This window comes from Scophthalmus maximus, chromosome 19, assembly GCF_022379125.1.
Source record: "Scophthalmus maximus strain ysfricsl-2021 chromosome 19, ASM2237912v1, whole genome shotgun sequence".
NCBI classification, from domain to species: domain Eukaryota; kingdom Metazoa; phylum Chordata; class Actinopteri; order Pleuronectiformes; family Scophthalmidae; genus Scophthalmus; species Scophthalmus maximus.
Window position 1 is genome coordinate 4,145,721 of NC_061533.1, and position 17,192 is coordinate 4,162,912.

Here is a 17,192-nt window from a genome sequence, read left to right on the forward strand (position 1 = left end):
GAACGGGAAGTATCGCGCGATTTTACTTTGAAAGGGAAAAGCGGAAACACGCTGTCGTGAGTCGTGACGCGTTGCTAGCATGCCGCTAACATAACTGCACCGAGGACTCGGCGTTTGGGGATGTAACCGGCAGTGTTGCGGCTAAAACCGGCAGTTTCCGTTAACGACCAAAGGTATCTAGTCTTAATATTTCTACTAATAAATTAATAAGCATTTTATTTTTAGCCGAGTCTGTTCCACCCGTATATTATTCCGGCTGTTTGCTGTGTTGCAGGGTTTTTCTGTTTACTAGCAAATGCAAAAAACCCCCCCAGAGTTAGCAATTTGACATATCAGAGAATTGTCATATTTGAAATCCAGCCAGAAAAAAAACAAACAGTCGCGTTTGTTTTGCCCTGTTTGTGTTTTTGCCTGGCAAGGTCCCGCCCCCGAGGAGAGAAACGCCGCCCTATCGGTGTTCGTTATGGACGATGATGGACGTGCCCACAGCCAATCAGAGCCGGACACCCTACCAGCAGTGGGCGGGGCAGCACGGCTGGTGCACAGCGTCACCTCCAGGGTCCCTCTGCAGCCCAGTGCCCGGCTTTCAGCATCTCTGCCTGGGCTCGCCCTCTGACCAGAGGAGCCATCACTTCCACCAGCTGCCGGCATCGAACCATGGCCGCAACGCGCCGACCGGAACTGACGCCCATCGCAACACGGCCTGTGATGAGAACGCCGCGCAGAGGCTGCAGCACATCACGCCGGATGCTCAGGTGCCTCCGTGTTCTCTGCCTCTGGATGAGGGCACACAGCCTCGCCATCCCCGGCAGATGTCGTCGCCATACTCCCCTCGCGGCCCTCAACCGGCAACATCTGCCCCTAGTCTCCTCCTGCCTCCATACGCACACCACGGCTCACCGAGTGGTCCTCAACCACCACCACCACCACCGCATCAAAATCATCTGCCCCTCAGCCCTCCATCGTTTGGACAATGTGCAAACCAGAGCGCGCAGTTTACGCCCCAGGCAAACACGAGACACGATCCTGCCTCGCCCTCCACTTCTCCCGTCCAGCAGCAGTCCCGGTGGGCACCTCCTCCGCCGCCGCACCCCAGAGGTAAGGTAAACTAGTCAAGAGTAAAAGAAGAGTCACACACACACACTACAATGTTTTATAGTCTTGACGCTTTTCCTCCATTCTCTGACTTGACTCCTGATTTCTTCCTCAGGAGCCATGAACGAGTTTGTTCCCGGCGCCACCGCACGGGGCGTGAGCATCGTCCCTCCACAGGTGGGGCGAGTGACACAAAAATAATCATCAGATAGTTTTCTCAATGAAACCGATGAATCGTTTGTCTTAATGCTGATAAGTTCTCGTCACGCCCTCACCAAAGTCCTAGGTGACAATTTTTTCGTATGTATGTGTTTTTCGGGGAAAGCCCAAAACATACTCACTACTAGGACTGCAACTAACGATTATTTTCATTGTCAATTAACCTGTCTATTATTTTCTCCATTATGGATCAGTTGTTTGGTCCATAAAATGTCACGAAACGGTGAAAAATAGCGATTGTGTTTACCAAAAGGTGATGTTTTGTTTTGTCCACACACCAAAGATATTTAGTGTACTGTCATAGAGGAGCACAGAAACCAGAAGATATTCACATTTAAGAAGCTGAAATCAGAGAAGTTCTCTACTCACTACAGTGCAACATAAAAAAAAGAATGGCAGGAAATGCCATTATAGGATATAAAGGCTAGAACCAGAGAGATTTTTGTTTTCGCGTGGGGATGTAGCAGAGGAATCGGTTCATTGTTTCAGCTTTAGTAGAGATTTCAATTTCAAGTAGCCACTATTCATGTACCTTGCAGTTCTGAGATACTCTGCATTGCACCTCTTGCATAAGTCCTTACATGTAAATAAAATAGTTTAAAGCTACATTGTGTAATATTTAGAAGAACTTATTTCGTCAACTCTGAATGAGTTAAATATAGTTCCATGAGGTGGACCCGACCTCCGTGTGAGTCGCCATGTTTGCTACGTCGTGTTGAACACGGCTGTTGCACAAAACGGTGCCAGAATACGTCGCGTTCGTGTTGAATTTTCAGCGCTACAGGAAACCGGAGAATGCAATCAGCGGTGCGCCACCTTTAAGTTTGGTTTTGATTTTTTGACCCCTCATAATCGAAGGTCGTCTTTCTCAACACAACATAGCTGCGATGCGATCCTATGAAATGTACCGTCTAGAAAAACAACATTTCACACAAGATTGTAAAAAATAATGTAGAGTTTAAAAAAATGAGCCCTTAAAAATGTTTCTCTCTTGCAGTCTCCTAACTCTGAGTCGCGCTATGGCCTGGACCCGGAGCTCCTACCCAGCGCTGTGAGTTCTGTCCGTCTCTCTGGCAGTTGTATTAGTGAAGCTGCTATTCTTTAACTAGAAGTAGACGTGAAATGGAACGATACTCCAGCATAGCATGACATGATATCATGATATTTTACCTCCATCTTTCCCTCTGTGTGTGTGTGTGTGTGTGTGTCTGTGTCCGTGTCTGTGTGTGTGTGTGTGTGTGTGTGTGTGTGTGTGTGTGTGTGTGTGTGTGTGTGTGTGTGTGTGTGTGTCCCAGGTGAAGGTGATCGCAGAGGACAGGGCAGAGTGGGAGGGCAAGGTCTTTGTCTCGGAGCCCTTTTCCCGTCTTCCTCCTCTGGCGACGACTTCCTGTATCATAGAAGACAGAGGTAAATGTGACCCACGCAGTTTGCATCCGTGTCGCAGGCACGTATGGCATAAAAATTTAATTTTTTCTGTGCGTTATGGGTCCAGATGTCATGCTTAACGCTGCATCCACAATACTGCATTGGTGTAGCACAGTGAGTGGAAAAAGAAAATGCACACCGACCTTTCACCACAGGCTAATAACATTCATATGATGTCAGATGTATGTTAAGTTATTAAAGCCCCAGTGTGTAATTTTCTGGCGGCATCTGTCAGCAAAGTCGCAAAACCGCAACCGACTGAAAAAACCAACAGGGGATACTTTATGGTGGCGCACCGCTGATTCCATTCACGGTTTTCCGGCGCCGCTGAAAATTCAAGGTGAACGCAACGTATTCTGAACCGTTTGTGCAACAACCGTATTCAACAAGACGTAGAAACATGGAGACTCACACGGAGGTCGGGTCCACCTCATGGAACTATATTCAACTTATTCAGAGTTGACGAAAAAACATCGGCCCTTTGTTGCAGGTGATTCAAGGAGGGGATCCAGACTGTATATTCTGGCAGAGCGAATTTTAAATGAGCTCCCAGAATTCGTCTGGGTCCCGGGCTTCTTTTAGCCAAAGTCCCTGTCGTCATTATCGAGCACCACGTCTCTGTTTGGAATCCAGGTAACGCCAGTCCTCTCGCCATCCGCGCCACCTCGTACTGTGTGCCCTGTGAAGGGCAGACCGCCTTGCTCAGCCGCCTGCCGCTGGGAGCCCTCGTCACCCCTCTGGCCAGAGGGAATCCTGGGGAGGTCAGTTTTTTAGCTTCTCTGCTTATTCTGTAATCTATATCTATATCTATATTTTTACTTTGTAAACAATAATAATGGCATTGACAATAAAAGAACTTATAGAGCTCAACTGTGAGCGCCCAACTTTTTGAACCCGCTCCTGTTCTGGAAGTGAATTTCCCACTCTCATGCACTCCATTGACGTTTCATCAAATCCTTAAATGTGAAGACTTTTAAGACTGGAACCAAGCCAATGAGCTACAAGATGAATAAAAAAAAAGCAAAAAAATTATAATTGGAAAAACAGAAAAAAAGTAAAAAACTGTGTACATGATTATTTTATGAGCGAAGGAACGACTCGTCCCACAAGCCATTGCGAATGCATTTCCAACGACAGTTTAACCTTCATCATCGCCATCACTATAGTGTTTATATTGTTGAGAAGGAAGTTCGTCTTTACACAGGATTGTGGGTAGCGTAGTATTTCTCATTGACGTCGCGAATAAAACATGTTTTTCTTAAAACAAGGTCGAGTTCATACGGACTTGTGGCTTCTGCATGCGCATATATATATACATCATCGTTCACAACCTCGTAGCTCGTGGTGAGTCGACATCGGACGCTCACGACTTTATGGCTAATAATCGAAATGTGAATATGATTTGGAGTTTCAGCGCTGGAACCCCACCGTTGAGCTCTATAGGGAGAAGATTTAATGGAAGTGAAGCCAGTCGCCATTACTTTGTAATGCAACAATTTGACCCATGTGCCTTAACAGTGAAGGTTTCTGTGAGGGTTTAAATTGTGTGTGTGTGTGTTGTCCCCAGAAGCCCCTCCCAGTTTGCAAAGAGCCCGAGTGTGTTTCAGGTTGCAGTGGCTGCGGAGCGTCCATGTGCGCGGCGATGGGCTGGCAGGACTGCGGCCAGAGATTTTACTGCCCCTTCTGTGGAAAACTCGGTGAAGGTAAGATTTTTTAGACGCTGACCGTTTTCATGCTGTCGCGATGATGCGCTGATCACTTCCCTGTTTCGGTCAAGCAGCTGAGCTCCCGACTGAACTGAACCCCAATTCCCGTTCGCGCACCAACAGTTATTTTTTTCTGTCCCGTCTTGTGTGGTGTCAGTGCCGTGGCAACACTACCAGCCCACCTACGGGGCGGAGGGGGCTCGGGTCGACAAAGACAAGAGGCCTGAACTCAGCATGGGCTCGTACGAGATACTTGGTTCTCAGAAGGTTCGTTCAAGCTGCTATAGCCATCAGTTTTCCTTCCTTTGACAAACACGCGTACGTCTGTGTGTGTTCTGTGGAAGCAGCGGTTCAGAATACTGAAGGTGTACGACGGGTCACTTTGCAATTCAATAATGCTCCAGTAAAATAGAAATACATCCGGGCCATTAGGGCTCCGTTTGAGTGTGTTTCATACGTGACACTGTTTGTGAGGATTTCTGTCAGAGGATTTATTATTGATGTGACAGTTATCAAGCAGCATTGCCAAATATTTGCTCATTCTAGCTTCTCCAACTTGAAGCTTTTGGGGTTTTTTATACCAAAGAGAGATAAAGAGGAAGTGTGGTGAAATCTCATTACTTCAGTCACACATATATATGTGGACCTATGGACCTTTGACAGTCTTGCGAATTGTATGAGGAATGACGCCGCGTGTGTTGAAGTGGTCGTACGTCTGTCCCAGGGTGAACCTGCCGCACTGCTGCTCGCCATCGACGTGTCCGCCTCGGCGCTGAGGGGAGGACATTTGGAGTTTGTCACGGAACAAATACACTCGCTGCTCACCTCGCTGAACAGGTAAAACACAATACAGGTACACGCACACACACTTTCACAGCCTGTACGGAATTCCCCCCCTACGGTACAACTGGGAGATACAAAAGGGAAGAACGATCCCGCAAACTTTAAAGTTCCATCTTGTTCGTTATAGGCAGGATGGCGACGCCCCGTCGGACGTCCGCGTCGGCTTGATGACGTACGACGGCAGGATCCACCTGTACGACCTCAGCCCCGCCCTGTCCCGCCCACACATGCTGGTCATCACAGAGACGGATGACCTGCAGCTTCCCGTGAGGGAGGGGCTCCTGGTGTCCCTCAGAGACTGCATGGACAGCATCGACAGGTGAATAGACACGTTGTCTGAACACGTTGTCAGGTGTGTGCGCTCGGAGGAGCTCCGGGTTCCATACATTACTCCTATTCCATAAGTGATATTGTCTTTTTATGTTCATATTCAATCTTTACAAAGTGAGGGCATACATGATGCTTTTTGCTTTTTTCACTTTTCATTTGGAAAGCGTCTACTTGCAATCGGTTGATCCCAAATTAAAAGTCACAACGATTGAAAGTGTTTTTGCCACATTGCCCAAAACCAAATGAACGTGGTTGGTGTCGTCTGACAAAGCGAGAGCCACTTCCTCTCCCCGGTAGTTTCACCATCTCCTCGTTTCTGTGTGCAGCGTGTTGCGGCTTATTCCTCAGTTCAGTGCAGAGTGCGATGACTCTGGCGGCGTGCCGGCGGAGCTTCCTGTCAAGGCGGCGCTCGCCATACTGCAGGTCGGTGATCACCGCACAAACGTAGACTCAGTCCTCCATTTATTGTAAGTTACTCTCTGTGTATCGTGGCTGCTCGGTGATTTGCGAGAGATATGTTATTGAGCCTTTGATTAAAAATCCATTGAGAGGACTTTTAGAAGAGATGTTTGTTTGTCGATTTGTTCGTCAGGCCCTGAGTTGTCCTGGCAAACTGCTGATCTTCCACACCGCCTCTCTGATGGAGATGGGACACGCAAACTCCCCCTCCTCCTCAGGGTTCTTTGGCTCCAGCAAACCAAAGGTAGGTAAAACACACTCGATGATGTACACTGTCCTTTTATACACTCACACTGTCTCCAGACGTTTGAATTCAATAGAGGTGATATCGTCTTTTGAACCAAATTTTTCCCCCCCGTGCGAAAGTGCCCTCGAAGCTAAGGGAAGCAAGTCTGGAGAATCGCGGGACAAGTCTGTTGATATTTGAGGTCAACAGGCAAACAAGTGTCACGTTAAGAGACTGAAACGTGATTGGTTGTACAGTAGATTATGTTTCCGTTTTCCTCCGACAATGGCACATATTTAATGTGGCGGAGAAGAAGAGAGGAAACCCGCGTTGACGTGGTTTGTGAAACCAATAAATTCTTCATTTTGATAGGTCATAAAAAAAGTTGTAATTTTGCTGTTTACTTTCGTCTGCCACGACGACCAACCCCGACCCCGACTTGAGGTTAAACGCAGCGTTTAGATGCTTTTTAAAGTGTACAGTCAGAGTCAAGGTGTTGCGTCGTTTGTCCCGCCATCTTTGGAATTCCAGGTGAGGTGACAGCACACGAGCGGCGAACCAATGAACGACCTCCTTCTTATCGCGCTGTCCGCCTCAGACGCACCTCGACGGAATCTACAGCCTCTGCGGCCCGGGCGCAAACGAGAACGAGCAGGAGAATGAGCACGAATGAGCTGAAATCGCTAACCCAACCTGTCAAGTCGTGACGCTCATCGCCTCCAGTAGAAGCCGCTCTTCCCTTGACATTTGACCTTTCTGAGGACAGCATACAAAAGTTTAATATTTGCTTCGCGTGGAAGGTTTAACGAGAGTTTCCCAGTTCTTAATGTCGCCTGGATTCCCTCCCCTTTTCTTTTTTTCTGCTCCCCTAGTCCATATTTCAGCCGTCGGAGCCCGCCGTCTCATTGGCCCAGGAGTGCGTCCGTCAGGGCTGCGGCGTTCACCTCTTCGTCCTCTCCCAACAAGACGTGGGCGGGGCGTGGCCGGGGCACATTCCGTATCTAACCGGCGGCGCTCTGCACACCTACGGCCACCTGCAGGTGTGTCGGCGTCTCCTCCCGTTGCAGCACAGGACATGGAGCTAAGACTCAATTCACTTTTTTGTTAAAGGGACAGTTTAACTGGTTAGCTTAGCTTAGCACAAAGACTGACATTAGAGGGATAAAAGGCTAGCTGGGCTTTTGAATCTCATGTTTTTCCATCTTGTTTGTGTAATCTGAGAAATGGTCTTCAGGGCTTTTGTGCTAAGATAAGATAACCGCTTGTTCTCCATCTGAGGCGAAGAAAGTGGATATGCATGTGTCCTGAAATACTCAAACTATTCCTTCAAGGCAAAGTACAAAACCTGGCAGCTGGCTAGAGCTTCACAAATGTCTTCCACTGCCCAATGTTTGTCTTCCGTCATCGCCTCTAAGCAGCTGCGATGTGGAGCTTGTGTTTCTAGCTGTTTTACAGTATGTGACCTGTTATTGTTTTGAATTTCCACCACAGGGAGAATTGGACAAAGAGCGTTTCAGCGCTGATCTGAAGAGGACCGTGGAGACGGACACCGGCTACAAGGCTGAGCTCAGGATTTTCGTCAGCAGTGGTGAGCGAAGGTTTATTCATTTTATTCATCATTGTCCTCAATACCCAAGATCCTCACACTTTGTCCCGGCTCTCGTCAGATTTGCGCGTGTCCGGCTGTTATGGGCTGTTCCTCCCGGGACCCAGCCCCGCTCTGGTCGCCCTGGCGACCCTCGACCGTCGGACAACGCTCGCCGTGGAGCTTTCCCACACCAGAGGTCTGGACGAGACGAGGGGCGCGGCCATACAGGTGGGCTCGTCTTCGCCGTCGTCAACGTGTTGAATGTGTTGAACTAACAAACCAGACTTTTTTCTGCAGATTTGTTGAGACGACAAATCTACAGAAAGGCTTTTTCTTTATTATCAGTCTGTTGTAAAACTCTGACGACTGAGCCTGATTTTGCAATTTAAAGGGGAAGTAAGCGATTTTTACCAAAGACACTTTCATCGAATATTTCCTCACGGTCTGCTTGTTAAAAAAAGCTAAAAAGTGCAGTCAAAAATTCAACGACAAACGATATTTCTCCACAATCGCTTACTATTTACCTCTTTTTCTGTTTTTTTTACCACAATCCCCCTCTGTCCCCCTCTTGTGGCCCAAGACTGCACTGACGTACAGCACCCGGACAGGAGACAGGAGGACCAGGGTCCACACCCTGACCCTGCGATGCTCACGCCACCTACAGGATGCTTTCCGCCACTGCCAGGCCCAAACACTGCTCACCTTCTACTGCAAGAAGAGTAAGGAGGAACTGGTCGCTGTGGATTATTTAGATATTTCAACGTGATACAAAAACGTAATGTCTATCCAGCCTGAACAGACGCGATTCAGTGTCATCGTGTCTGTTCTGAAACACTCTCTTCAAATGTGCACGCGTGTTTTTATCCATTTTGGGGGGGGGGGGGCATGAACGGTTGGATATTAGAGAGAGACCATGACCACATATAAAAAGTAGACTCCTCTGTCTCCAACCTGCAATATTGTTGTGTTGTTGTTTTTTTTGCTTCCATCAATTCCAGGATTTTTCCCTTGGAGCACGTGTGCTGACATGGTGTTCAGGGCTCAAAACAGTCCGATGTAAATGAGAGAAGTAGAATATATTATTTATATTTATATATATATATGTGTGTATATATATATATATATATATATATATATATATATGTGTGTGTGTGTGTGTATATATATATATGTATGTGTATGTATATATATATATATGTATGTATATATATATATACATATATATATATGTATATATATATATATACTGTGTGAAATACAGAAAAGTCCTCTTTTTTGTTTTTACAGCGATTCTACATTTGTCTAATGTGAATGACTTTCTTGAATTGACCCCATGAGTTAACATGTGTTCTGTTGTGTTCTGGTGTGTGTGTGCGTGCGCGTGCGTGTGTAGTGTACTGTGCGGTGCTGGAGCGCCCTCTACAGGAGATGCGGGAGGAACTTCAGATGGAGGTGACGGAAGCGTTGGCATCCTACCGCAAACACTGCTCCTCTGCCTCGGTGTCTGCTGGACAGGTGAAAACACACGTTATCGCCTTGAACTCTTCCAGAAGTGAAACTTTTTTCTTTTTTGGCTCTCATGTACTTTTGACGTGCGCTTTTGGAAAAACCGACAAAATTGTAATCTTTAATTATTCTTAATCATTCATTCGTTTTGCAGGCCCACACCTCTAATGTGTTTAACTTTTACAAACCAAGTGTACCCTCAGGAATCATCTCCATCCTGTTGTATCCCTCTGAACCGTTATATTCCTTGTGGCCAAAAACCAACTATCGATTTACTTCTGTCGCCACCTGCTCTGTCTGCAGCTGGTGCTCCCTCAGTATCTGCGAGCTCTTCCCGTTTACACCAACAGCCTGAGGAAGAGCGAGGTGCTCCTGCCGGGCCTGAGGAGCTCCATCCACCGGCGCCTGCAGCAGCGCTGCCAGGTGCTCGGCATGGACACGCCCGGCACCGCCGCACACTTCTACCCTCTGCTGCTGCCCCTGGTCAGTACCAGCGACTGCAGGGGGGGAAAAAGGGCAGAGAAGTTTATCTGCGTGACATTGATTGGTGTGTTGATTTTAAAATTCGACACCACGGAGCTAAAGGTCAGGCACAGAATAATATTGAATACAGGAGAAGTTCAGGAAAATGTCTGGACTTCAGTGATTGATTGATTGATTGGTACTTAATTGGAAGAGTAGCAGGTCTTTGTGATGGATGCACTGGGATGAGAGACGTTGCTTTTTGTGCTCACAGACTCTCCACGTGAGCATTTAAAACTTTTGTAAGGCAAAAAGAGGTTTAGTAGTTTTGGCCAGACACAATAAATGTATGCGTGTTACTGTTCTGTCACTCTTGTCATCGCCCGCAGCCGCTGTCGGTGGAGAACTCCGAGCCTCCGAACCCGGAGCAGGCGCTGCGCTGCTGCGCCGTCAGCCTGGAGCCCCGAGGGCTGTATCTGGTCCACACGCCCCTCACCCTGCTGCTCTGGGTCGGCACCCGGGTCCCGGCGAGCACGCTGGTGGAGCTCTTTAACACCAGCTGCTTCTCCTCCCTGCCCTCTGGAGAGGTAAGAGCTCCGAGGGGGGCGATGTGGGATGACGCGCAAGTACTGCAGTTTACGGTAATGCCGCACCTTGTGTGTGCGTTTGTTTCTCCAGACCAAGCTGCCGGTTCTGGAAAACCCTCTGTCCGTTAGTGTTCGATCCCTCATCGACGGTCTGAACTCCCAGGGGCCCTGCGCCCGCAAGGTGAGCCCAGCTGAGCCGTCCCGCTGTGGATGAAGATTCTTTGGTTTCTAACATCAGCCTCATTCTCGTCGTCCAGCGCCGTGAACCTTAAATTACTCACTCTGGCTCTTTTTCCACTTCCTCTTGTGCTGCGTTTACAGCATCTCAGATTTATGTGTAAATTTGGGCTGCTGACTGGAGAAGCGTCAAAAATTGATGCTGCCCTCCGCCTCCCACTGTTCCACGTCTACTTACACCAAAATCACGATGGCATGACGTGTGTGTGTGTGTGTATTTGTTTTTTAAGAAGTGTTGACTGTCGACTGTGTCGTTCCGCCCTCAGCTGTGGCTGGTGAAGGAAGGCGACGCCTGCGAGGAGGCTCTGCAGCACCACCTGGTGGAGGACAAGAGTCCCAACGGAGGAGCGTCCTACGCAGACTTCCTCTACCATCTTCACATCAACTCTGTCCGTCTGCTGCAGTGACACACACACACACACACACACTTTCTGACCTCCCTGGGTGCATTGTCTTCTACCTAAGATTTAAAAAAAAAACAAGGGAGTAAAAAAAGTGTTATTGGACATTACAGCAATTGGGAAATCTGTGAAGGCCCGTCGTCAGACTATCAGGTCGTGCATGAGGACGTGGAGACATCCTTTTATTTATTTATTTAAAGACCCGACCGATTTACCAGTGGGCCGGTAAAAAAAATGGCCGATATGAATATGAGCCTTTTACAGACGTATAGGTTTTCCCGTGTTTATGTTTGCAGATATTGTTATTTAAGTTCAGGGGTTAAACTGGAACATCCACCCTCAGTTACATTTCTTTTACGTAAGGGTTTGATAATGACATGGTTGGAATCATTTCAAAAATCATTTCAAATATATATATATATATCTCAGACATGTTTTAACTCCTCAATATTGGTGTTCTCAGAAAAATTCCATATCGGGTCGAGCTCCGGTGCTGAGATACAGTAATGTGTGCTCTTCTGAAAAAATGTGTTTATGATGTTAATTTATTCCTCTGTGTGTGTGTGTGTGTGTGTGTGTGTGTGTGTGTGTGTGTGTGTGTGTGTGTGTGTGTGTGTGTGTGTGTGTGTGTGTGTGTGTGTGTGTGTGTGTGTGTGTGTGTGTGTGTGTGTGTGTGTGTGTGTGTGTGTGTGTGTGCGTGCGTGCGTGCGTGCGTGCGTGCGTGCGTGCGTGCGTGCGTGCGTGCGTGCGTGCGTGCGTGCGTGCGTGCGTGCGTGCGTGCGTGCGTGCGTGCGTGCGTGCGTGCGTGCGTGCGTGCGTGCGTGCGTGCGTGCGTGCGTGCGTGCGTGCGTGCGTGCGTGCGTGCGTGCGTGCGTGCGTGTTCTCCTGTTCATGAATAAAGGAAATTGAATTGAACCTAGAGAGGAGTTTCAAATGTTTTTAATCCAGTGCACTTCAGAGGGGATTTTTCAGTCTCGTCGGATTTTTCACTGTTTTCTAAGGAATGGGGATTAACGCAGCGGGTGAATACGAGACCCAGGCAACTGTCTGATGAGTTCAAGTGCCTGATAACATTCATAATAACATTCATCGGCAGCATTTCCATTTCTGCAAGGGGGTGGGAAGCTTTTTCGAGGAGGAAGTGAAGGGGTTTCAAAGGGGGTTTGATGAGTAAATCAGAGAAAATAAGCGAAATCAAGACCGTCTTGGACAAAGGAGCTAGTAAAAAATAAGAAATGGCAAATATTCAGTGTGAACAGGATTCCACGTGCAAAATAATGAGATATTGAAATTGCACAGATGGAAAATAAAGTATCGCAGGCGAGAACTATATTATATATATATATATATATATATCTTTTATAAGAAGATGCGATATCTCTTCATTCCCAGCGCGGTTGTTCCATCCAAGGTGAGACGTGCATGTGGACCTCGGTGTCTAGTGACAGCGACGAGACAAAGAACGCACTAAAATTAGAGTCTGACTCATCCACCTGGCTCAGAATGTCCAGATTGAACAGGTTGGAAAGGGACACACACACACACACACACACACGCACACACACACAGAGACAGACAGACAGACAGACAGACGAAATTATTTGATTTTGATGAGTTGAAGAGTGTAGAGCTGCAACAGTTGATCGATTAGTAATCGACTAATAAATCAATTGGCAGCTATTTTTGATAATCGCTTCAAATAGTTTTTATGGAGAAAGAAAAAGCAAAATTCTCTGATTCCAGCTTCTTAAATGTGAATATTTTCTGGTTTCTTTGCTCGTCTGTGACAATTAAACTAAATATCTGTGGTGTGTGGACAAAACAAAACATTTTGTCATTTTTCACCATTTCAGGAACAACTAATCGATTAATCGAGAAAATAATAGACATTGCGAAAATAATATCCATGTCCGTAACACACAAAAAAGACTGATTCAGGGTTTTTTTTCTATTTAAATCGTCATTTTTTATTGATAACACCTTAACACATTTTTTCTTAAAGTCAGAGAAACACGTGTAAGCACGTAAGAGAACAGAGCAATAATCCGAAGAATCGAGAGAACTAGAGGATTAATATTATGATACAAAGAGAAAAACCCAAACTGCCAAAAAAACAAACGGAAAATAGAACGAAGAGAAGGGGCCAACTCAGTGTCGTCAGTGTGTCGGACAAGAGGGCACTATTGTCGTTTATATGTCGGGCTGCACGATTAATCATTTTTCAATCCTGATTTTTAGCCTTGATAAATGACACATGATCATGAACTGTGCAGCCCGGATCAATAATCATGATGGAATCCGGACGGTCTGCTAGAAATTATTGAGCGGCCACATCCGTTTGCGCTTTACCGTTGTGACGGCGCCCCCTGCTGGAGCACGACACAGAGGCCGCGTGAAGCTCAGTCTCTCTCTCTCAGCCCGTCCCGCACTGACAACACAGAGGACCCCCCCCCCAGCCCCCGTAGAATAGCATGCAAAATCATCTTCATCATCATCATCATAGTCATCCATAGTGCCAAAGTCATTGATATAATCATCCTGAACATCATAATCCTCTTTCATCATATCATCTCATAGACAAAAAATAGCTATATGCACTTAAGAAGCTGAGAAATATATGGTAGAGAAAAGGTTCGAGCACGATGCCATTCAGTAGAAAACGTGAAACCAAATCAAATGCAAAGGAAAAAACCCCCAAAAATGAATAAAATAAAACATAAGCAAGTGTCCTGATGACTGTCATGCGAAGAAAACGCCAATCCCTCGTTTTGTCACACGTGAATCTCACGGCCAGAGAACACAGATCGGAACAACACGTGTGAACTGTGCATGTCGCTATTTCTTCTTCTTGTTCTTTCTTTTTGTTCAGCGCGATCACGTAACCTTTGACCTCGTATGATTACATCAGGGTCAACTGGACGTGAACATCGTGACTCTGACACGAGGACAATGCGACGACTCAGTCCTGTATTATTACAACTTTTTAACATGACACGTGTAACGCTATGGCGATGTGACTTCAGTGGAAGAAATGGAAGGACACCGTGAAACTGCATGAACAACGGCGAGTCCCGTGTAAATATGAAGCCGCAGAGTCAAAATAGCAGAAAAAGGAGAAAAAAAAATTCACACCATGTTGGTCGTTACAGAAAAGAAAAAAACCCACACACACACACATGCAAGATGCGACTTGGGGCGTACTGTCCCTTTAAAAAACATGTCCCGTTTGACACGGGACAGTTTCCCCTTGAATAACAGACATTACTTGCAGCGAGTGCACGAGCTGTACAAATGGGCAAATGGCAAAACAACAACAACAACAACAACAACAAAAAGCATAATAAAAATATCCACTAAGAATAAATAAATAAATATTCATAAAATAAATAGAAACCTGAGGACTGTTCACCAAAAAACCGACTCTGCCCGGTCTCTTTAATATCTTGGTCTGACCAATAGACAAATAACGTGGAAGGCAGCCAATGGCGGACGAGCAAGTCACACTCAAATCAGTCATCCCGCCGCTGCCCCGCTGGCACAAGCACTTCATGTCACGGGAAAAAAAAATAATATCTGATAACGCTTGACTGCGACGCAAAATCAGAGAGCGCATGAGTTAAAAACACGAATGAAAACAATAAAGTTTAAATCATGAGAGAAAAAACAACAACCACCACCACCACGTCCTGGGCTGAAGGCAAGCGGACTGATATGTCCTCCCAAATAAAGCCTTCTCCTTCCGTCGCTTCTTAAACATCACACACACGCACAACTCTACCCCCTCCTAAAAAAGACACAACCACAGCAATTATGGGCTGCACACACACACACACACACAAAAAAGACGACACCCTGTGCTGACATGAGGAACCAGACGACCCGAGCAGAGAAACCCCCTCTGCTCCTCCTAACATCTGCACACATGTGTGAACTCAGGCTTCGAGCATTCACATGCGTTAATCTTCATCACTGATATGGACCGAAGAGTGTGAGAGTGTGTGTGTGTGTGTGTGAGTGTGTGTGTCTGTGTGTGAGAGTGTGTGTGTGTGTGTGTGAGTGTGTGTGTGTGTGTCTGTGTGTGAGAGTGTGTGTGTGTGTGTGTGTGTGTGTGTGAGTGTGTGTGTCAGTGTGTGTGTGTCTGTGTGTGAGTGTGTGAGTGTGTGTGTGTGTGTGTGTGTGTGTGTGTGTGTGTGTGTGTGTCTGTGTGTGTGTGGACAGAAAGCGCAGCAGCACCAGCTCTCTGCACTAATGGCTTTGGAAGTGAGAAAAAAAGGTCAGGCGTCCCGCTGGGATCCTCCTTCATTTTCGACTTTGAGAGAAGGGAGAAAAAAAACAAAACAACTGCCGTAGAGTTTCCAGACAGCGGCCGAGGGTTTGAGCCAGTTTAAATATATCTCAACTTTTTAGGGAAAGAAAAGCACGGAGCAGGGGGTGTTCAGCTGTCGCCTAGCAACCTGCAGTGCATCTTGTCCCAGAAATGGGATAAAAAATTAAAAATGACTTAAATGTTCACATTTCCTCTTCTGAAATCTGTCTTTTCATGTCAACACGTCGAACGGATTTTGCCGTGACGAAATCAGGAGATCCGCTTTCTGCTAAAGTTTTTTCTTAAAACAAAAATAAGTTGGTGTTTTGTCTTAACAAAAAAATTGTTTCTTTTTATGAGAAGAAACTATTTTTTCTTATAGTGGCAGCGACACACAATAAGGAAGAGAACACTGCAATGTGTTGATAACAATGTCATGAATGGCAAATGATTAAAAAAACTACTTATTGCATGCCGTTTGGTTTTCGTACCGGCCGTGTCTGTGTTACACAACCACACACACACAACCCCCCCCCCCCCACACACACACACACACACACACACACTCAACCTTCACATGACGCCCATCAGACACAGTCCTTCCAAAAATAAGACCCCCCCCCCCCAAACAAAAGAAAAGAAAAGCTACCAACAAAAGGAAACCCCAAAAACAAAACAAACAAGTTGACCACGAGTTTGGGTGCAGTATTACAGCGAATAGGCAAATTACGAAAAAAATGAAAATAAACTGGCGATATCATTTTCCACTTATTAGGCACAATAAAAAACAGCCACTGTAAATATGGAGGGGGGAAAAACATGCTTCCTTAAAAAGATAAAGAGAAAAACAGAAAAAACCAAAGAAGATTTCCTTCAACTCTAAAAACCACTGGCATCAAAGAATTCTGAAATATACAAATTACATATACAATAATCGCAAATGTGTAATAATGATAATAATCATAATATAGTAATGATAATAATAGATTTTTTCTTAAAACTTTACATACTGTATTTCCAGTGCAGTGTTTGTGTCACACACACACACACACACACACACACACACACACACACACACACACACACACACACACGTGTGGATTCACGGGAGGACAAGAGGGTCGGTGGCACAAAAGAATGGTGGGGACGGGAAATAAGAGAACACAGGAAGCACACAAGTGCAGAGAAAGGGGGGGGATGTCGAAGGATGCTGCGCTGCTGTTGTCTGATGGTTGTGTTATAGGGGCAGGTGACAGACAGGGGGCAGTAGTAGTAAAAGAAGAGATGCATGCTGGGGGGGTTGAGGCCAGGCGTCCATCAAACTGACACTGGACTTGTTCTGTCATCCTTTCCTCCTCCTCCGCCTCCTCCTCCTCCTCCTCGTCGTCGTCTTCTTTCTCTCCAGCAGAGCACTCCTCACACACAGAGCTACGGCATCATCCAACCCCTGAGAAGGAAAACAGATGAATCAGATATATGACAATGAGCAGGGGCGTAGCGCCAAATTCTGGGCCCTATACATATAGGAAGTCTCTGGGAGAGAGTTGTCTTACTCTCGGAGAGAGGCAGGCTAGCTACTTCCCCTGGTCCTGGTGTCTCTGCTGAGCTAAACTCGCAGCTTCAGTGGAGCTCGTAGCCCCGCGACAGACGTCCCAGACACGACAGTGTTGGTGTCGCTCTTGTCACGTCAACACTTTCCACAAACGTAGATATTTATTACCCATTAAAACCAGTCGCAGGAAGTACGGTGGTGTTTTGCGAGCTCCCAACGACCTTGACCTGTCACCATCCGTTCCTCACCA

General features: G+C 46.5%; 2 protein-coding genes across 52 annotated transcripts in view; one reads left to right on the plus strand and one right to left on the minus strand.

Moving 5' to 3' along the window:
- The first annotated feature begins 17 nt into the window (after window positions 1-17).
- si:dkey-13n15.2 (protein transport protein Sec24C) lies at window positions 18-11,248 on the plus strand. Of its 2 annotated transcripts, XR_004794496.2 has the most exons (22): window positions 18-173; window positions 420-1,098; window positions 1,211-1,272; window positions 2,312-2,365; window positions 2,610-2,721; window positions 3,373-3,500; window positions 4,307-4,442; window positions 4,603-4,712; window positions 5,170-5,282; window positions 5,416-5,607; window positions 5,945-6,041; window positions 6,211-6,321; window positions 7,176-7,343; window positions 7,795-7,891; window positions 7,971-8,119; window positions 8,472-8,610; window positions 8,890-8,947; window positions 9,285-9,406; window positions 9,701-9,880; window positions 10,249-10,446; window positions 10,538-10,627; window positions 10,950-11,002. XR_004794496.2 is itself a non-coding variant. In XM_035639244.2 (21 exons), the coding sequence occupies exons 2-21, from the start codon at window positions 471-473 to the stop codon at window positions 11,088-11,090; spliced, it is 3,027 nt and encodes a 1,008-aa protein (XP_035495137.2). In that variant the 5' UTR covers window positions 18-173; window positions 420-470; the 3' UTR covers window positions 11,091-11,248. The 2 variants fall into 2 exon arrangements, 1 of the variants encoding a protein (XP_035495137.2); XM_035639244.2 differs by lacking the exon at window positions 8,890-8,947 and having other exon boundaries at window positions 10,950-11,248.
- Window positions 11,249-15,746: 4,498 nt separating this feature from the next.
- The window catches only part of camk2b1 (calcium/calmodulin-dependent protein kinase (CaM kinase) II beta 1), a 59,476-nt gene continuing 58,030 nt past the window's right edge, over window positions 15,747-17,192 (minus strand). For all 50 annotated transcript variants that reach the window (XM_035639248.2, XM_035639246.2, XM_035639253.2 and 47 more), the window contains one exon: window positions 15,747-16,837. The gene's annotated coding sequence lies outside the window, so the exon portion shown is untranslated. The remainder of the gene's footprint in view (window positions 16,838-17,192) is intronic.